At 39.4% G+C, this 16,667-nt stretch overlaps 1 protein-coding gene and 1 long non-coding RNA gene across 2 annotated transcripts in view; both read right to left on the minus strand.

The window, feature by feature from the left end:
* Nucleotides 1-3,615: 3,615 nt before the first annotated feature.
* Nucleotides 3,616-13,381, minus strand: LOC132772112 (uncharacterized). The gene is made up of 2 exons (XR_009631141.2): nucleotides 10,506-13,381; nucleotides 3,616-9,058 (listed from the first exon to the last, which is right to left on the minus strand). It is a non-coding gene; the product is annotated as an uncharacterized lncRNA (long non-coding RNA).
* Nucleotides 13,382-13,418: 37 nt separating this feature from the next.
* SLC7A1 (solute carrier family 7 member 1) overlaps nucleotides 13,419-16,667 on the minus strand; it is a 45,882-nt gene continuing 42,633 nt past the window's right edge. Inside the window, exons 11-12 of the mRNA XM_060770877.2 lie at nucleotides 15,639-15,747; nucleotides 13,419-14,264 (exon numbers count right to left, since the gene is read on the minus strand). Of these exons, the coding sequence (XP_060626860.1) occupies nucleotides 14,155-14,264; nucleotides 15,639-15,747 (219 nt within the window). The 3' untranslated portion in view covers nucleotides 13,419-14,154. The remainder of the gene's footprint in view (nucleotides 14,265-15,638; nucleotides 15,748-16,667) is intronic.

The raw sequence follows: 16,667 nt of genomic DNA on the forward strand, positions 1-16,667 counted from the left end.
TAAGTCCAAGAAAAAGTGTCCAAGCCTAAATACTATGAAGATGCTTCATCCCCTCTAATCCAGGAGACTAAGCTTAGTATCGGAAGGAGGACTATCAATGGTGTTATATACGATACTGCAAAGAAAGAAAATGACAAACTATCTCTGAGTGTTCCTTGAGTATTCCTTGTCTAAAACAGCCTTACACAGTGGGATTTCCTTAGGCACATACAAGAGAGAGGAACTGAGAGCAGCTTGTATAGCTTCTGTCCGTGCCTCTGATTATTATCTTACCTAGATGTGCATACAACCCACTCATCCTAGGAAGGCAATATTTGCTTCACCTCTACTTCTGAGGCATCTCCAAAGCTGCATTTCTTTTGTTAAATAAATTGATGGTAGCACAAATGTTCTTTGAAGATCCCAAAGAATCAGGTGCAAGATATATGTGGAGTTTGTTTCCGAAAGGTACCAAGTCGGAAAAATTTTTTGAAAAAGAGTTATAGATGGCAGCACATTGTTGGCTAGGAGTAGAATATTATGTACAGATCAAACCTATCAAACTGCATTAAATCACTTGAGGACAGGGGCCTGGAAAACTGCATTTTACATCAAATGAATGCATATCTTCAGCACTTATTTATTATTCCACTAAAATCGTTTAGGTGGATTTGGTACTTTTTTTGGAAACAAACCACATATGTTCTTGTGCAATTCTGCTTTATTCTCAACACACAGATGTGAAATTAAAAGTGTCAGAATTTGCTCTCTGGGTTGGATAGGACACCTAGATCACACAAGGTTTCCTACTAGAAGGCAGGGGCAAGGATAGCAATGTTTACTGTTTCCTCTGCTGCTTTGGGTGATCTTACCAAGCACTTAGGTTTGCAAGGAGAAATTGCAAATACACCCCCAATCCCTTCAACCAGTTAAAGTTGTATGGTAAGAAGTAAGAACTATTTTGGATTTAACGAGTTGTTAACATAGGAAAGCCCTTGAAATCAAATTGCTGAGTGTAGTTTAGGGTGCAAGTGCTTGAAGTTGCATTTCTTCTCACCACACTTTCACATTTTGTTCATAGACCATTATATTCTCACCTGTCCCGAAACCTCTCCAAGATATGTGAGGGTTTTCCATATAACATTCAGCTTTGGACAGATACAAATGGGTGAAATGTGTTTTCAAACTCTGTGATGTAATATATCCATCTCTCCAAAATTGCCCCCGAAGTCCACGAAATTCATTCCCAATGACTTCCATTAGCAGGGCCCTGCTGCCTTAGGAATCTAAAGAGATGCTACACCAGCCCTTAGAGCAGCGAAGGAGTAAAGATAGAAAATAGCATACCTCCTGTTTCCTGCATTTGAAATATGTAAAATGCTTAACTTTTTCCACTAACAAATCAGTGGGGACTAGATGGCGAGGATCTCTTTTACATTAAATACAAATAATCCAAATCGGGTATTATTATTATTATTATTATTTCTTTCTGCACTGATTACAATTGTGTCCCATGGACACCTGGTGGATCCTTATGTAAAGTTTCCCCCAACCCATACACAATAAGAGTTTGTGATCTGACTTGATATATGGCTATTTGAATTACAGGAAAAAAAGGTTTGTATTATTTCATTTACTGTGTACAGGTGTCTGTAATATATATTCATGATAATAAATACATGCTCCAGCATTAGTATCTCTAGCATGTGTCCATTCTGTTTATGTTTAGACAAGGGCCTGGATGCTAACGAGATGGGCAAGGGAGGGGTATGGATTGCTTGGTACAGGCAGTCCCAAAGTTACAAGCATCCAACTTACATATGACTCCTAGTTACAAATGGGGGTAAGGCAAAAGGAAGTGAAGAAGTCTACTCCTAAGAGAAGAAATTCACCCTGCAAGAGTAATCATGGTGAAAAGGTGTTTCCGCATTCCAAAATCCAATTGTCATAGGGACTGAAAGTGAGGTAAAATCTTCTCCTCAGACCGCAAAACAAATGTTACAGAGGTGTTAAGCCTCCCCTATGCTATTCAAAACTCAAAATTTAGCCAGACTTACACTTTAAAAATGTACCAGTTCCAATTTACATACTAATTCAACTTAAGAACAAACCTACGTAACCTATCTTGTTCGTAACCTGGAACTACCTCTATCTAGAGCTATCATGTGGAATTCAGTAGTTTCCAAGGCAATGTCCTAAATCATACTATGTCCATGGTAACTCCTGCTTTGCAAGTTATATTGAAATCTAACTCCTCCTTAGCAGTGAAGCTATACGGGGCTGAATACAGCATTTACAGAGTAAGGTCACTGGCAGAACCTGTGCTGCACTCTACTGGGATTTTGTCGCTTAAAGACACTGGGCTGCGCACCAACACCAACCAGAAGTGAATGGGCTCCTAATCATCTGGTTGCAGTGTTAAAGCCTGGAAATAGGGCCTGTCTTCACAGACTTCCAGCAATACCAGAGGTCTATAGCACAAGAAATTTTTCTGAGCTACATAGGTGTAGCTTGAATAGATGGTGCAGCTAGATCAGTGGTTTGCCTTTTTTTGACCTGGAACCACTTTGACCAGGGACCACACTCCAACATTAGTACCAAAAGGGTTATGAATCAGTTTTTGGACAACTTTAGATTTGGTTTGGTTACATAAATTATTTGCTCCTTGATTGACTGTTCGGGGTACCTAATACATGACTCCTAGCTTCATGACTAGAGCATGGATCCACTTTAAATCCAGTTTCTGCCTCTTGCAGAATTCTGGGATTTTTTGTACTTTACTGAGTCCCAGGATTCCTCCCGAAACTACAAGCCCCAGAAATCTGCAGGAAGCAGAAACTGGATTTAAAGTGGATCCATGCTCTAGTGTGATGCGGCTGACACTCTAGTTCAAAGTGGGGGTTGCATAAATGCTTTCACTGGACAAGATGATACTGGCTCTTCTGAAATCATCAGTGTTTGTTACTGATGGTATGTCAACCCATTTCCCCATCTTACTAGATGATGAAAGCCACCTGTGGCATCTGGTTCCTAATTAAATTGGTGTGAGAGAAAGATCACAGCTTTTCATACTATATGAATATTTCTGTGCAATTAACTTTTTGTCTTTGGTTAGAATCCATCCCCATCTCAACGGTTGTCCTCTTAGTGGCTTTTTTCGTACCAATTTGAAAATTCCTGTCAAATGTGTTCCAACGCAGTAAGATACGGAATTTAATTAGAACAGGATAGATAAAATGTAGCCCTTGGATCACAAGGCTCTTTGTGTAGCCCTTAACCTCTTGACATTAAAAAAAAACTACTGAAGCGAATTTGCGTCTTCCTCTTTTTTGTGTGTGTGGGGAGGTATTCTGGCAGCCTACGTTACTCTCTGGACACTTCCAAGTGCAGAAAATTCATCTGAAGATCTGTTGCAATTACAAGCTCTTGCATTAGAATGCAGCAGAACCACAATGATGAGTTGTGCAAGGAAAAGGGGCGGGGAGACAAATTAGCAGTATGAAAGAACACACCCACACAGAAAAACAAAAGCACTTTCCTAGATGGTGAATTGTTTCACAGAAGAGCAATTGTGAGTACCAATATGCAAGAACAAACTGAAAGACATTTTTAAAAAACCAATCAAGTAAAGCTGACTGAAACTAGCATAATTTATTTGAACCATTAAAAGAAACAGTTTTAATGCAATATCACATATTTACAAATTGATTTCTCAAGTCAAAAAAACTACATCATCTGAGGGGGAAAAACCACATATTTACAGTGTCATTTGCAGAAACCTTTCGATTAAGCAGAGGCTCTAGACAGATTTCACATTTAAAAAAACAAGAACAAAGGTTTTTATTTAAAAGGGGCGGGGCAAATTCCAAGGAAAACAAAGAGATTAACTCCACTGAAATGGGAGAAGGAAAAAAGCAACAGGAACTACATCAGCATCAGAAGCTGAGTAACTATATCACAAGTTAGAAATTCTGAGGAAACAATTAGAAAAATAGAACAGTCAACAAAAAAGTATATACATTTTACTCAATACAAATATGCACACATTCTTTCATGGCTTCTTGATTTGTAACAGATGTGTTCCTGAAGGAAGCTCATGAATTCCAAAAGGCTTGAACAGTACAACCCTAATGGTGCCACACTTGTTTGTGCTCCTGAGACCCAACGTATACTGAAAGGCACAACAGAACGACGTGAACCCTCCACCTCATTAGATCCACACACACTACAACTGTTTTGGAGGGCAGGGCACAGGTATGGCCACTTGTGATTTGGATAAGAAAATTCTTCATGGTTTGACATTTTGTTGCCTTGATAGAGAGGGGTTCCTCCCCTGCCTTGGGACGTGTGCTAAGGGCAAGGAAACAGTATACCCTGAGGAAGTTTCAATTTGCAACAAGCATCAACCCCATAACATTTGTCCCTTGCCTTATGAGTACATTCCAAATACTGCCATAACAAGGGGACTGTGACAAGTGGACATATGATCATTTCTGCAATGCAAGCTGCTTTGAGATGCACTAGTTAAATTCAGCAACAAAAAGATATTTAGGCAAACTACCAAGGAAATGCAAAATTCGAACTGGAAAGGGGAAAAGGAACAATCCATGCTTACATGACATGCACAAAGAACACTAAACCAAAGGCAGTCCACCAACAATGGTGCCTCAAAGGATGCAAAACCAAGTCAAACCAGCATCGAAAGTGAGTAAAAGGGAGATGGAATCAAGTCCTGAAGTTATTCCAGGAAATTCACAAATTGCTTAAAGAACAAAACTACAATTTTCCAGCCTTGCCAAGAAAATGCCATTACAGTTACAGCCACATTAAAGCTCTAAATGATTAATCATTGCATGTGGGATAGGGACTGTCTTCTTTTAACTGATAGGAACTTGCGCATCTAAAGGCAAAGCAGTTACATATTAATTTTCCAGACCATTTTAACTGGTCAGTTATCCAATCAGAGATTAGGGGGGAAATAATACAAATAGTATTATCTTGTAACATGAGAGCAAGATTTTGCACATTTCCAACATTTTTGAAGTGTGTTAATTTATTTCAATTTGAAGGGCAAAACATATGCATATTCACACAAAGTCCAGTGTCTTCAACAGGGCTTAGGCTTTAGAAAGGAAATTTAAGACTTGCGTCTCAAATGCTTAAAGCACAATTAATCAACAAGAAGTCAATTACTTGCCTTATTACTATAGTTACAGTGCAGATAATGCAAGAGAACATGACAAAATTTCCTTCCTCTCAAGAAACCCCTGTAAAATAGCCACTTAACTCTATAAGCATCCAACCCAAAGAAATTTCAAAGAAATTCATAACTAAAGGTAGGACCTGTATTTCCGATTTAATATTACAATAGGTTTAATATTACAGAGATCCATAGCAGAGTTTGGGAATTTCTTTCATTATAGCCACAGGAGGAATTGTTCAATTTGTTACCCTGTCAATACCCTGTGTAATGAAATCCAAGAGCTGTGTGAGACATGGTAGACTTGAGTCAATTTAAATGAAATTAGACTTAAGGAATATCAGTATCTAATTATGGAACATGAATTCCTGATGTATCCAGATAGTGTAACAATATGGATGCATACTTACGTTCCCTATCTTGCACGGGAGGAGAAACCCAGTGCATACAAAACCCTATTGAACAGGTAGGTTCTCTGTAACCACCTTTTAGAGCTAGGTGCATATCACTATGTTATATCAAAAGCAATACCATGTGGCTGTACAAGGAAGCTAGGGGGGGAAGGTAGCTCTGCACCCACCTCCCATTGAGCTAGTGGGCCTTATTGTTTAACAAAGCTACATGAATACATTTTCAGACTGGGGCTTTCATGGTGCATCCAGTCTTTCTCCAGTACAGCAACACATCCTGAAATTTTCAGAATTGAAATACAATTCTATGAAAATGAATGACTAGAATGACTTTGAATTAATATTAATTGCTCAATCAATAGGAGGTGGGCCTACTCAAAAACCTTTTTTAATGGAGGGAATCTAGTATACATCAATGATTACTCTCTGATAAGCTTTGGCTTCCCCAACCACATCCTAATCACAACCTTAATTTCACAAATTATCTTGGCAGCCAAGGGTTCTCCAATGTAGATGTGATCAGTACTGTACATCCAGGAATATACTGAATAAGTATTTTCTTTTTTAGCACTTAGCATTAAATATACATTTGGATAAAGAGAGGGAATTAAAATTGCACAGAATTTCCCTGTAAACATATACTCAGTCATCCAATGGTACTGAAAGTACATCCACTTTTCAGAAAATAAAGCATCTGTTAAGTTAAAAAATAAAGGGAAGCTACCTGGTGATTTTCTGAGCAGCTACAAATCACAACATAGGACTGACACTATCACATTTCCCAACATGTTGAATGGCTGGGATCTATGGCAATTGCAATCCTAAATAGCTAGAGGTTACCAGGCTGCCTTACCCTTATGTTAGAGAATATGAGTCCATTCCAACTAAGGTACTTTGGAGAATGCATGCCATAAGAATTTCCTTGGCATTACAAATTCATCTCTCAGTTTACAGCTAAGCATGAAAAAGGACTACAACCTCAGCATGGGGTTTTTTGGTTGGAATTATTTTGGTTCCAACATTTTTGGATAACATTTCAAGCAATGCCTGAATGATAAAGAAAGTAATAGGAAAAGGAAGAGATAATGAAAAACAATATTGCATGTGCTTCCCATTGACTAGCTAAGAAGGTAATAGTTAATTAATTGCTCCTAAATATATTACTTTCATCCATGTAAAAAGTGGAATTTTTGGTCAACTGAGCATAAATGGCGGAAAAAGTAACTTTTATCCATATCTGCATATTAAACATATAACTTTTGCACAAAAATCTATGTTGCAACCCTACCTCGACTGAAGAAAAAAATAAAGTCTTTACATATTTCATTGAATAGATTGTATCTTACAACTTCAAGTGTGTAAAAACAATACGCACGTTCATGCCATCTAGTTTCAACAGAAGCAAACATACGTACAATTCTGTGGCTTGTAGCACTCAAAAAAGCAAACAAACATGCACTTTGCTATGAGCAGAATTCATTTTGGAGTCTGGCCGCTGTTGCATTAAGGTTAACTGGTAAAATTCTCGGTCTTGGGGTGTGGGGTGGTAATCAAAGTAAAATTGTACTGTGACCCTGTACTATGAACAGCGCATCTCATCTTGTTGCTTAAGGAACCACTAGTCACATGTGTGGATAACTTGCACTTATGGTTCACATATATACACATTCATATATACATATTCATTCATGATGCATTTCAGTAAGTTTACAAAACCAAATGAACCAACCTCACAACCTAGTAGAAATGAAAAAAATAGCTCCTGAACAGATGGCTTACAAAGGAACCCATAGATTAGTGGTTCTCAACCTGTGGGTCCCCAGATGTTTTGGCCTTCAAAACCCAGCAATCCTAATAGCCGGTAAACGGGCTGGGATTTCTGGGAGTTGTAGGCCAAAACACCTGGGGACCCACAGGTTGAGAACCACTGCCATAGATCCTTCTACTATGGAGACTTAGGGTGCATCTACACTGTGGCTATGAAGTCCTGGGAGTTGTATTTTGATGAGGAACCAGCACTCTTTAACAGAGAAAGCCTTGTAAAACTACAACTTCCATGATCACATACCATTGAGCTAGGGCATTTAAAATGGTGTCAACTAAATCAATTCTACAGTGTAGATCAGGCCTGGGCAAATTTTGGCCCTCCTGGTGTTTTGGACTACAACTCCCACAATTCCTAACAGCCAGTACTGTTAGGAATTGTGGGAGTTGTAGTCCAAAACACCCGGAGGGCTGAAGTTTGCCCAGGCCTGGTGTAGATGCACCTTATTCAGGCTTTTTTTTCCTCTGTAGTACACATTCCAAAGCAGGCAACACATCAGAATACAGCATTACATACAGCAAAGTGTCCTAGCAGCAATACAAAACCATCCTTTTTTAAAAACTTATAATACTTATCCATCTATTTACAGAGAAAAGCTTCAATAATTGACCTCCTATTCTTTACAATAGCAAACATACAGCAGCATTTGTGCAGATTTTCACCCATAAACATAAACTTTTTATAATTTTTACATTTATGTTTCAGCATTGAGGGTACATAGGCCACCTGGTCTATACCTGTTTACAGTTGCAAGATTTAATTGCTGGAAGAAGTTCGCACTCCACTTTCTGCATTTCACAGTACTGTTAAGAGTTTGGTAAAGTATCTGGCAGTTTCATGGTTAATTGTAAAGACAGGAGTAACTAAGCAGAACCTAAGTTCTGAGTAAATCAGAATAACTAATGGGATCTGTAAGCAATAAGGAATATGCTGCAGTAGGGAAGGTGTAACACAGCAGGTGATTGGTTAAGAGGAATATAAATTAAGCAAATAATCACAGCATGTGGGCTTCCTGATGATAGAAGTTCTGGTGTGTGAAAGAATTTGATTTGATTCTGGGAACCAGTGGATCAAATACTGCTTTATAAATGAAGATACAGTGAAAGAGAATACTGTAAGCAAAACAAGGAGAGACTGTGTGTGTATATATATTGTAAAACCTGTGTATGCTTTGGATTATGGAACTGCAAAGAGATAAAAAGCCTTCCTGGTTGGAATGAAGATAAATTCTGATATTAGTTTAATGTTTATACTCCAGAGTTACTAAGATTATTAGCATTCACTTCCGCTGTATTGCCCAAAAGTTAATAAAGCATTACCAAGTAAGTGAGTACAGAGCTATAAAGAATTTAGTAACTGGAGTGAAGAGTAAGGAATAACTATTTTGTCTTCCAAAATTGTCTTCTAAAAATTAATTTTAAAATAAAACATCTTCAATGACACACCTATTGCCACATTAAGGTGAATTCCCAAATACACAGGGTAGTAAGCCTAATTGCTAGCAAAAATACCCCGAAAGCATCAGATCCTGAGCTAAGCAGAGTAAGCCTTGATGAGCATTTGGTCAGGAGATAGGCAATACATATCTGGTATTATAGGCTATATTTCAGAGGAAGGTATGCGCAAAACTGCCTCAGAGTATTCCTTTTTGTTGTTGTTCATTCATTCAGTCGTCTCCGACTCTTCGTGACCTCATGGACCAGCCCACGCCAGAGCTCCCTGTCGGCCGTTACCACCCCCAGCTCCCTCAAGGTCAGTCCAGTCACTTCAAGGATGCCATCCATCCATCTTGCCCTTGGTCGCCCCCTCTTCCTTTTGCCTTCCACTTTCCCCAACATAATTGTCTTCTCTAGGCTTTGCTGTCTCCTCATGATGTGGCCAAAGTACTTCAACTTTGTCTCTAGTATCTTTCCCTCCAGTGAGCAGTCTGGCTTTATTTCCTGGAGGATGGACTGGTTGGATCTTCTCGCAGTCCAAGGCACTCTCAGCACTTTCCTCCAACACCACAGCTCAAAAGCATCGATCTTCCTTCGCTCAGCCTTCCCTAAGGTTACCAGGAAAAAAAAAACCCTGTGGGGTTTATGGGGTTGCTGTAAGTTGATAAGACAATTTGAAAGTACATGCACACACAAGCTTTTTAGTGCATTTCATGGGATTTACTGCCAAGTACGGTAGAGTCTTGCTTATCCAACATAAACGGGGCCAGCAGAACGTTGGATAAGTGAAAATATTGTATGATAAGGAGGGATTAAGGAAAGCTGTTTCTCTAGGCAGCAATGCACAGTGGGCTTCTCTGCATGCTGGATGCTTTCTGGGAGGGGCGAGATGTAGCTGGTGCAGGCTGGATGCTGTGCCCGACGGGAAAATCTGTGTCTGGCGCACAGTGAACCCTGCTGTGTGCTACTGCTTAGAGCAGGGGTCCCCAAACTGAGGCCCAGGGGCCAGATATGCCCCTCCAAGGTCATTTACCTGGCCCTTGCTCAGGGTCAACCTAAGTCTGAAACGACTTGAAAGCACACAACAACAACAACAACAATTCTATCTCATCAGCCAAAAGCAGGCCCACACTTCCCATTGAAATACTAATAAGTTTATATTTGTTAAAATTGTTCTTTTTAATTATTGCATTGTTTTTAAGTGTTTTTTGCACTACAAAAAGGTATGTGCAGTGTGCATAGGATTTCATTCATGTTTTTGTTTTTGAAATTTGAGGGACTGTGACCTGGCCCTCTGCTTAAAAATTTTGCGGACCTCTGGCTTAGTGAAACAGCTGTTTCTCTAGGCAGCAACATGCAGTGGGCTTCTCCGCTCACCGGGCGCTTGCAGGGAGGGGCAATGCGCAGACGGTGTAGGTCAGATGCTGTGCCAGGTGTATCTTGCCCCTACCAGCGGGCGCCTGGTGCGAGGAGAGGCCCAGTGCATGTTGCTGCCTAGAGAAACAGCTGTGGGTCAGGGCAGGAGGCAGACTGTGTCAAATACAAATGTCAGATGAGCGAAGGTTGGATAATGGGGGCCTCTACTGTAGATACATTTAGGTTTGCACTGCAATTACAGTTTGTGCTAAAATGCTTGCTAGAAGTTAACATGTTACTGATGTCTGGATTCCAGCAGTTCTTTTTTTCCTAACAGAACTACAGAGTTGAGGTTTCATATGCTGTCACAACCCAATTTCCATATTTGCTCATGTGGAGTATGGAACAGGCCCTAATTTACTTAAAAAGGAGAATATATTTGTAACAATAAAGTAGGCCAAGATGTTGTATTCCCTTACACCTAAAACAAAAGTTTGATTTAAAAGTTAAAGGGGAAAGGGCAGTGGCAACACCTTCATAAATCTGCTCCTAGTTAAGGAAAGATTTTGTACAAGCAGCAGTTTCAAAGCAGTCTGAATGGCAGCTCACACTAGAGAATAATTTCATAAATCAGTCTAAGTGGTTTTAAAGTCACTGGTAACACGGAGCTTGGCACAAAGAAGGGTTTTTAAAAGAACCAATGTGACTTCTGTGTAAGGATATTTTTTCCTACAGGAAACTGCCCTCACAGCAAGTGGGGCCCAAGCAACAGGGATTTGTTCTTGTGTGCCTTCAGGTTCCTTCCAATTTATGGCAAACCATTTAACAGGTTTTCTTGGCAGAGATGTTGCCTTTACCTTCCTCTAAAGCTGAGATAGTCTGGCTTGCTTAAGGTCACCACCGGGTTTCTATGGCTGGGCAGGGATTTAAATCCTGTCTCCAATCCCTCGCTATTTCACGGTTCACTTTTCGTGGACTCGCTGTTTTGCAGTTTTTCCTTTCTAAGGCGAATGGGCCTCAGAAAAGGAGGCTGGTGTGCGGGCCAGGCCTGAGGCATGGTGAGGAAGGCCTGCTGGTCACGAAGTGCGGCCTATGGTACTACCGTGGCCACGGAAGGAGCTCCAGAGGTGTTTACTGGGTGGACTCTTAGCTTAGCAGAGGCGGGTAAGGAAGCATGAGGGCTAGACTGTGCATGTGAATGCTTCTTATATATGTCCAATGGAAGTGAAGCGCTTTCTAAAAGTTGCTGCTCAACTAAAGTTACTGAAGGATTTTGTTAATTAGGTAAAGGAAATGGATTATGTAGTGTATAAGTGTGTGGGGAGGGTTTATAAAGACTTAAAATGATATATAACTACTAAAATAATGTATAAATATTAAAATAAATATAGCGTCCCTACTTCGCAGATTTTCACTTTTCGCGGGTGGTCCTGGAACGTAACACCCGCGATAAGTGAGGGAACACTGTATTCCAGAGCTCAAAAGACTACATAATGCTAGCTCTCACAGGATAGGATTATGACCATCCTAATCTGTTGAGAAAAGAATAAAATCTGTGAAAAAGGTTCCCACAGAATGACAAAAAGAAAAATGGATGAATCTATCATCGAAGCTTAAGATACTGTTGAGGAACCTTGTTCCAACTGTTTTTTGAACAAATCTGATGACCCTTTAACCACTGGCCGTGCTGACTAAGGCTTCTGGGAGTTGAAGAGTAAAAATATGTGGAAGCAGGGGCAACGATTTCTAATCCTGTCTTAGCGCACTGCTAAAACAGATTATTCAGGTCAAATAAAACTATTTTACACACTCTAACCTTTGATCATAAGACACCCCAATTTGTCCACAATGGTTTCCTCACAGAAAAGGGCAGCTAGGCTCAAAAGAAGTTCTTCCTTTGCTTCTTGGTTCATCCCATTCTTATCTATGCTCTTTTATGGATCACACTCACACTCCCTGCAGTTGTGGCCTCACATGATTGTTACAATAACAGCTGTGCTTTAATAATACCAGATACATATGGCGAACTCTCTTTTACTGAGGTCAGACTGATGGATCACCAAGCTCAAAAATGTTAACATAGACAGGCTGCAGCTCTCCAATGTTTCAGAGGGTTATATATTTTTTTAGCCCTACCTGAGGGATGATGAGACCTTCTCCATCCAAAACACATGCTCATGGAATGAAATTCTTGGCCCTTACCCCAACAGAAACTGGGGGTGCTTTTAGAGAACAATTATCTCTACTGAATTTTCTCACACCAATTATAAAATCTTTACCAAAAATAAAATAATAATCTCATTCCCCTAAATGTCTCCCCCTCAAAAAAAATCTGCCTCAAATGCAATTATGAAGCAGCTACATATAAATACAAAATAATATTAATAATATTAATAATAAAATAATATATTCGGGTCTCCAGGGAGACTGAAAATGCAAGCAAATATTAATAATAAACTATAATATTTACATTTTTTTACAGTACGTATCTGTTTAAACTCATGGGGTATTCTTCCCGCAGAAACCCACATTTTTATAGAGGTGGTTCTATCTATGCATAGACAGTTAACAATGGCTTTAAAATTACAAGCAGCTATCTTAGCAGCTTCTGCTGCTTATTATATCACGGCACTTCAATGAGAGTACACACATGTACCAGAAGTGTCTGAAAACAGCACAAAATCCTATTTGGAGTTCAGCACAGCTAAGCTTGACTCTCAAGCATTTACTAAATGGGAACAGCACTTTACTGACAGCACAGAACTGCTATAAAAATGTTATAACCAAGAAGCTCTTCGAGGTGCATGATACGTTAGCACACACTCTCATGCTTGGCTGCAGATGTTCACTTCTTTGACTTCTAATATTTCACAATAGATTTACTTCACAAAATATATACACTCATTCCAAATCCTCTAGCAGGATTCTAACTCAAGCTGGTACTACTCTTGTTGCAGGAAAGCCAAATCAGCAGAACCTTATATTAGTTGGCATTGTCATTGGACCTAACAGACCTAGATCTAAATCCATCTCTACAAATGGATTGACTGAATGATTGTATACAGTTGCTCTGACTCACTTCCAAGGAGCTTCAGTCCTCAAAAGGTGGTATTAATTCATATGGCATGGCAGCAGCAACCTAAACCCATAACTGCTTTTCAGTTTACAAGTTTGGCATATAGATGAGCAAATAACTCATCTATTTGCCCAATAGATGAGCAAATAACCATATTTTCCACAAAGCATTATACTACTCGCTGGAAGCTTTTTTCATAAGCTGTAGGATACGTTACTGATCTAAACAACCATTTGTGTTTCAAGAGCAAAAACTCAGCCTGAGAGCCACTAATGAAGCTAACTGCAACATTGCATTTCAAAGCACAGGGGTTACCTGCACAAAAAATACATCAAGTACAATGATTAAATAACACCACCCAACCTTCCATTAAAATTAGATCAACCCTGGGATATTTCTACTTCCTTTTTGAGCAAGGACATCTTGACTTTTGGTGGTGCCAGGTGGGTGACTTTGCAGACAGACGATGCAGAGTTTGCTCCCTTTAAATTCCAAGTACAGTACCCAGGAAGTTATTTTGCAGGTTCTCCAAAAGACTTGGTCTCATAGCAGCACTGGAGGTGATCTGGCATACAGAGAAACAGTTTTTCCCAACACACACATATATGATAAAGGATGGTGCGGTGGAAAGAAGAGAGCTGCCGGCATCAGGTAACAGTATTTGTTAGGCGTATGTCAGAGGATTGGCTGTTTCCTTGTGATCTTTTGGAGCTGTCCCACCGAGGTAAACGCAAGCTGCTAAGGGCAGTGGGGGGACATGGGAGCGCCACCAGATGTTCCACAAAAATAAAATTAGTTCAGGGTCTCAGACAAAAAAGCGCCCCTTCTCTGTAGTGAAACTCAACTGTCTTTCAGCGTAATAAGGCAATCAATCATTTACAATTGTCCATGTTGTTCTCTGTACTTCGTTCTGCATCTGTTGGTGCTGAGTAAGATGCTTCCACACTATGCCATATGCCATAACAAAAATAAATTACCATACCTGGAGGAATGGAGAAAGAAGTGTAATATTAGTCAGAACAAGGTCAACTGACGGTCCACAGCCCTATGAACCATGGAAAGAATACAAAACAATGGTAGACTAATGCCGTAACTGAAATGTTCCAAACAACATCCATTGTGCAGAGAGGATTTGTTTACCTGTGAAAGAAAGAGCTTCTAGGAATGGCTCCTGTTTCCACTAACGCTGCTCAAGAATGTCAGGTTTGTCATTTCAGGTGCTTTTCGACATATGGAACATTTTTGCTTTTCTGATCTGATCAAGCCTTCATTTGCTGACTCACATTTCTATAACTTCCACATTTAATTGCTGGGAAGTTAGCTATACAAAGTTGTCCTTCAAGATGATAAAAAGCTTAAACTGGCACAGAATGCTACTGCATTTTTCCCAATGTGACCATACTCAGACTCAGTTGGTACCTTTGACCTCGCTGGCTGAATAATATTTTAATAATTATCTTAAAAGAATGTTATTGTTGTTTATATAATTTATGTCTAATGTCTGCTATGATAGATTTTTTTGGGGGGGGGGGACATAATTGTTTGTTTTATGTTTTTTATTAATGAATTGGATCTGGCATGGAATGTTTGCTGTGAATCTTCACAATCTTTTGTTGTGAATCTGCCCTGAATCACCTCAGGGAGACAGGGCTGAATATACATAAAGTTTTATTATGATTATTAAGACAAGGGCATACAGTGTTTCCTACCAGCTTGATGAGCTGCCACTTTGTTTTTGGTTTGAAAGATGCTGATCTTAAAAGGAGGGTGCTCTAAAACATTGCACTACCTTGTTGTATATGAAAGACAAATCTCTTTGGTAGGTTTAGGAATAACTGTCCATGCCAATTTTTGTGGTAACCAGAAATCATGTTTTTACAGCAATTGTTCTACATGGAAGAAATTGAGATTAGCTACAATTGCAAATAATGGTTGCTGTTACAGCTGTGGTTCGTTTTCAAGATGATTTGAAGATTTCAAAATTTGGGAACTACAGTAAATCCATGTGTAAATATGTCTTAACCTTTCTATAAGGATTCTGGAGTTAATCCATACCTCACTAAGAATACATCTTATCACTTTATCTGTACCCCATATATTTTCTCCGAAATTAGTACTCAAGGAAGCTTACAAGATTTTAAAAAATAAGTAAAATCACATATAATTAAACATATGCATAAGCAAAGTTTTAGTTTAATAAATCAGATTTTTTGTACCTGGAAATGGGGCAATTTTTCATTTTTGATCTCTAATTTGGGAAGAGAGCCAGATAGGAAAACAGGCAGGGGCTCTACGCAGCTGGCTTGTTTCTCCCAAACATTGTCTGACAAGGTGAAAATACAAGTTGCAAACTCACCTAATAACATCCAGATGGCAAAACGTATCCAGGTGCCACCGTCCAGTTGCATCATAAGATACACATTCACAAAGATGCTCAGTATCGGAAGGACAGGAAGAAATGGGACCTGAAAAAGCAAAGGAAGAGAGATGTGAATACATAGTCTGTGTACATAGTCATGTTCTGCGACAGTAAAAACATATTATTAGCAATCTTCGCGCATCATATGATTCTACCTTTGTTTCTAGAAACACTGCCATCAATTTAGCACATACTAGGATTAATATTGTTCTATCGTTGGTACATCTTACTCCTATAGACCCCTGAAGACAAGGATGGTACTCCAGAAGTTGCTGAGCCATAACTCCCAACAGCCTTAGTCTGCAACTAAGGGCCAAATATTCTTAACCTTTTGAAGCCTTCTACATTCCATGTTTAGCAAAGATGGGAGTCTCTATCACAAAATCTGTAGCATGACATACTCAAGACTATGTTGCTGCAATACCATGCCTACTTTCGTTTAAAATATCATGAAAGATCAGCAAGACCTTTATACAAAAAATCCCATGGCTGAAGTATTTATTTATTTATTTATTTACTACATTTGCATACCATCCCTCTCAGCCTAGGGGCAACTCGGAGCAGTTAACAATAGGCAACAATCCGATGCCAAAACAGTTACAACAATTAAAACAATAATAAAATCCTATTAAAACACTAACAATATAAAAATATAAAAACCATACAAATCATTAAAAACATTATCAAAGCGTCTCCATATCAAATCATTGTCCAGTTGCGTCATCAGTGGCACATAATGTCATATAACTATGCCGTATGTGGGAAGGCCTGCTCGAAAAGCCAGGTCGAGAGTTTTTGCCCAGTATCTGTAACAATGGCCATTTAATCTAATGAGAGCAACAACACCTTGGGGCCACACAGGTTCCCCATCTCTTTGCCGCACATTACAAAACCAGAGGCTATGTAGCATAGACTCATTCGTGGATGGGTGGCCATCTATCAGGAGTGCTTTGATTTGTGTATTCC

Source organism: Anolis sagrei, chromosome 3 (genome assembly GCF_037176765.1).
Source record: "Anolis sagrei isolate rAnoSag1 chromosome 3, rAnoSag1.mat, whole genome shotgun sequence".
Lineage (NCBI taxonomy): Eukaryota > Metazoa > Chordata > Lepidosauria > Squamata > Dactyloidae > Anolis > Anolis sagrei.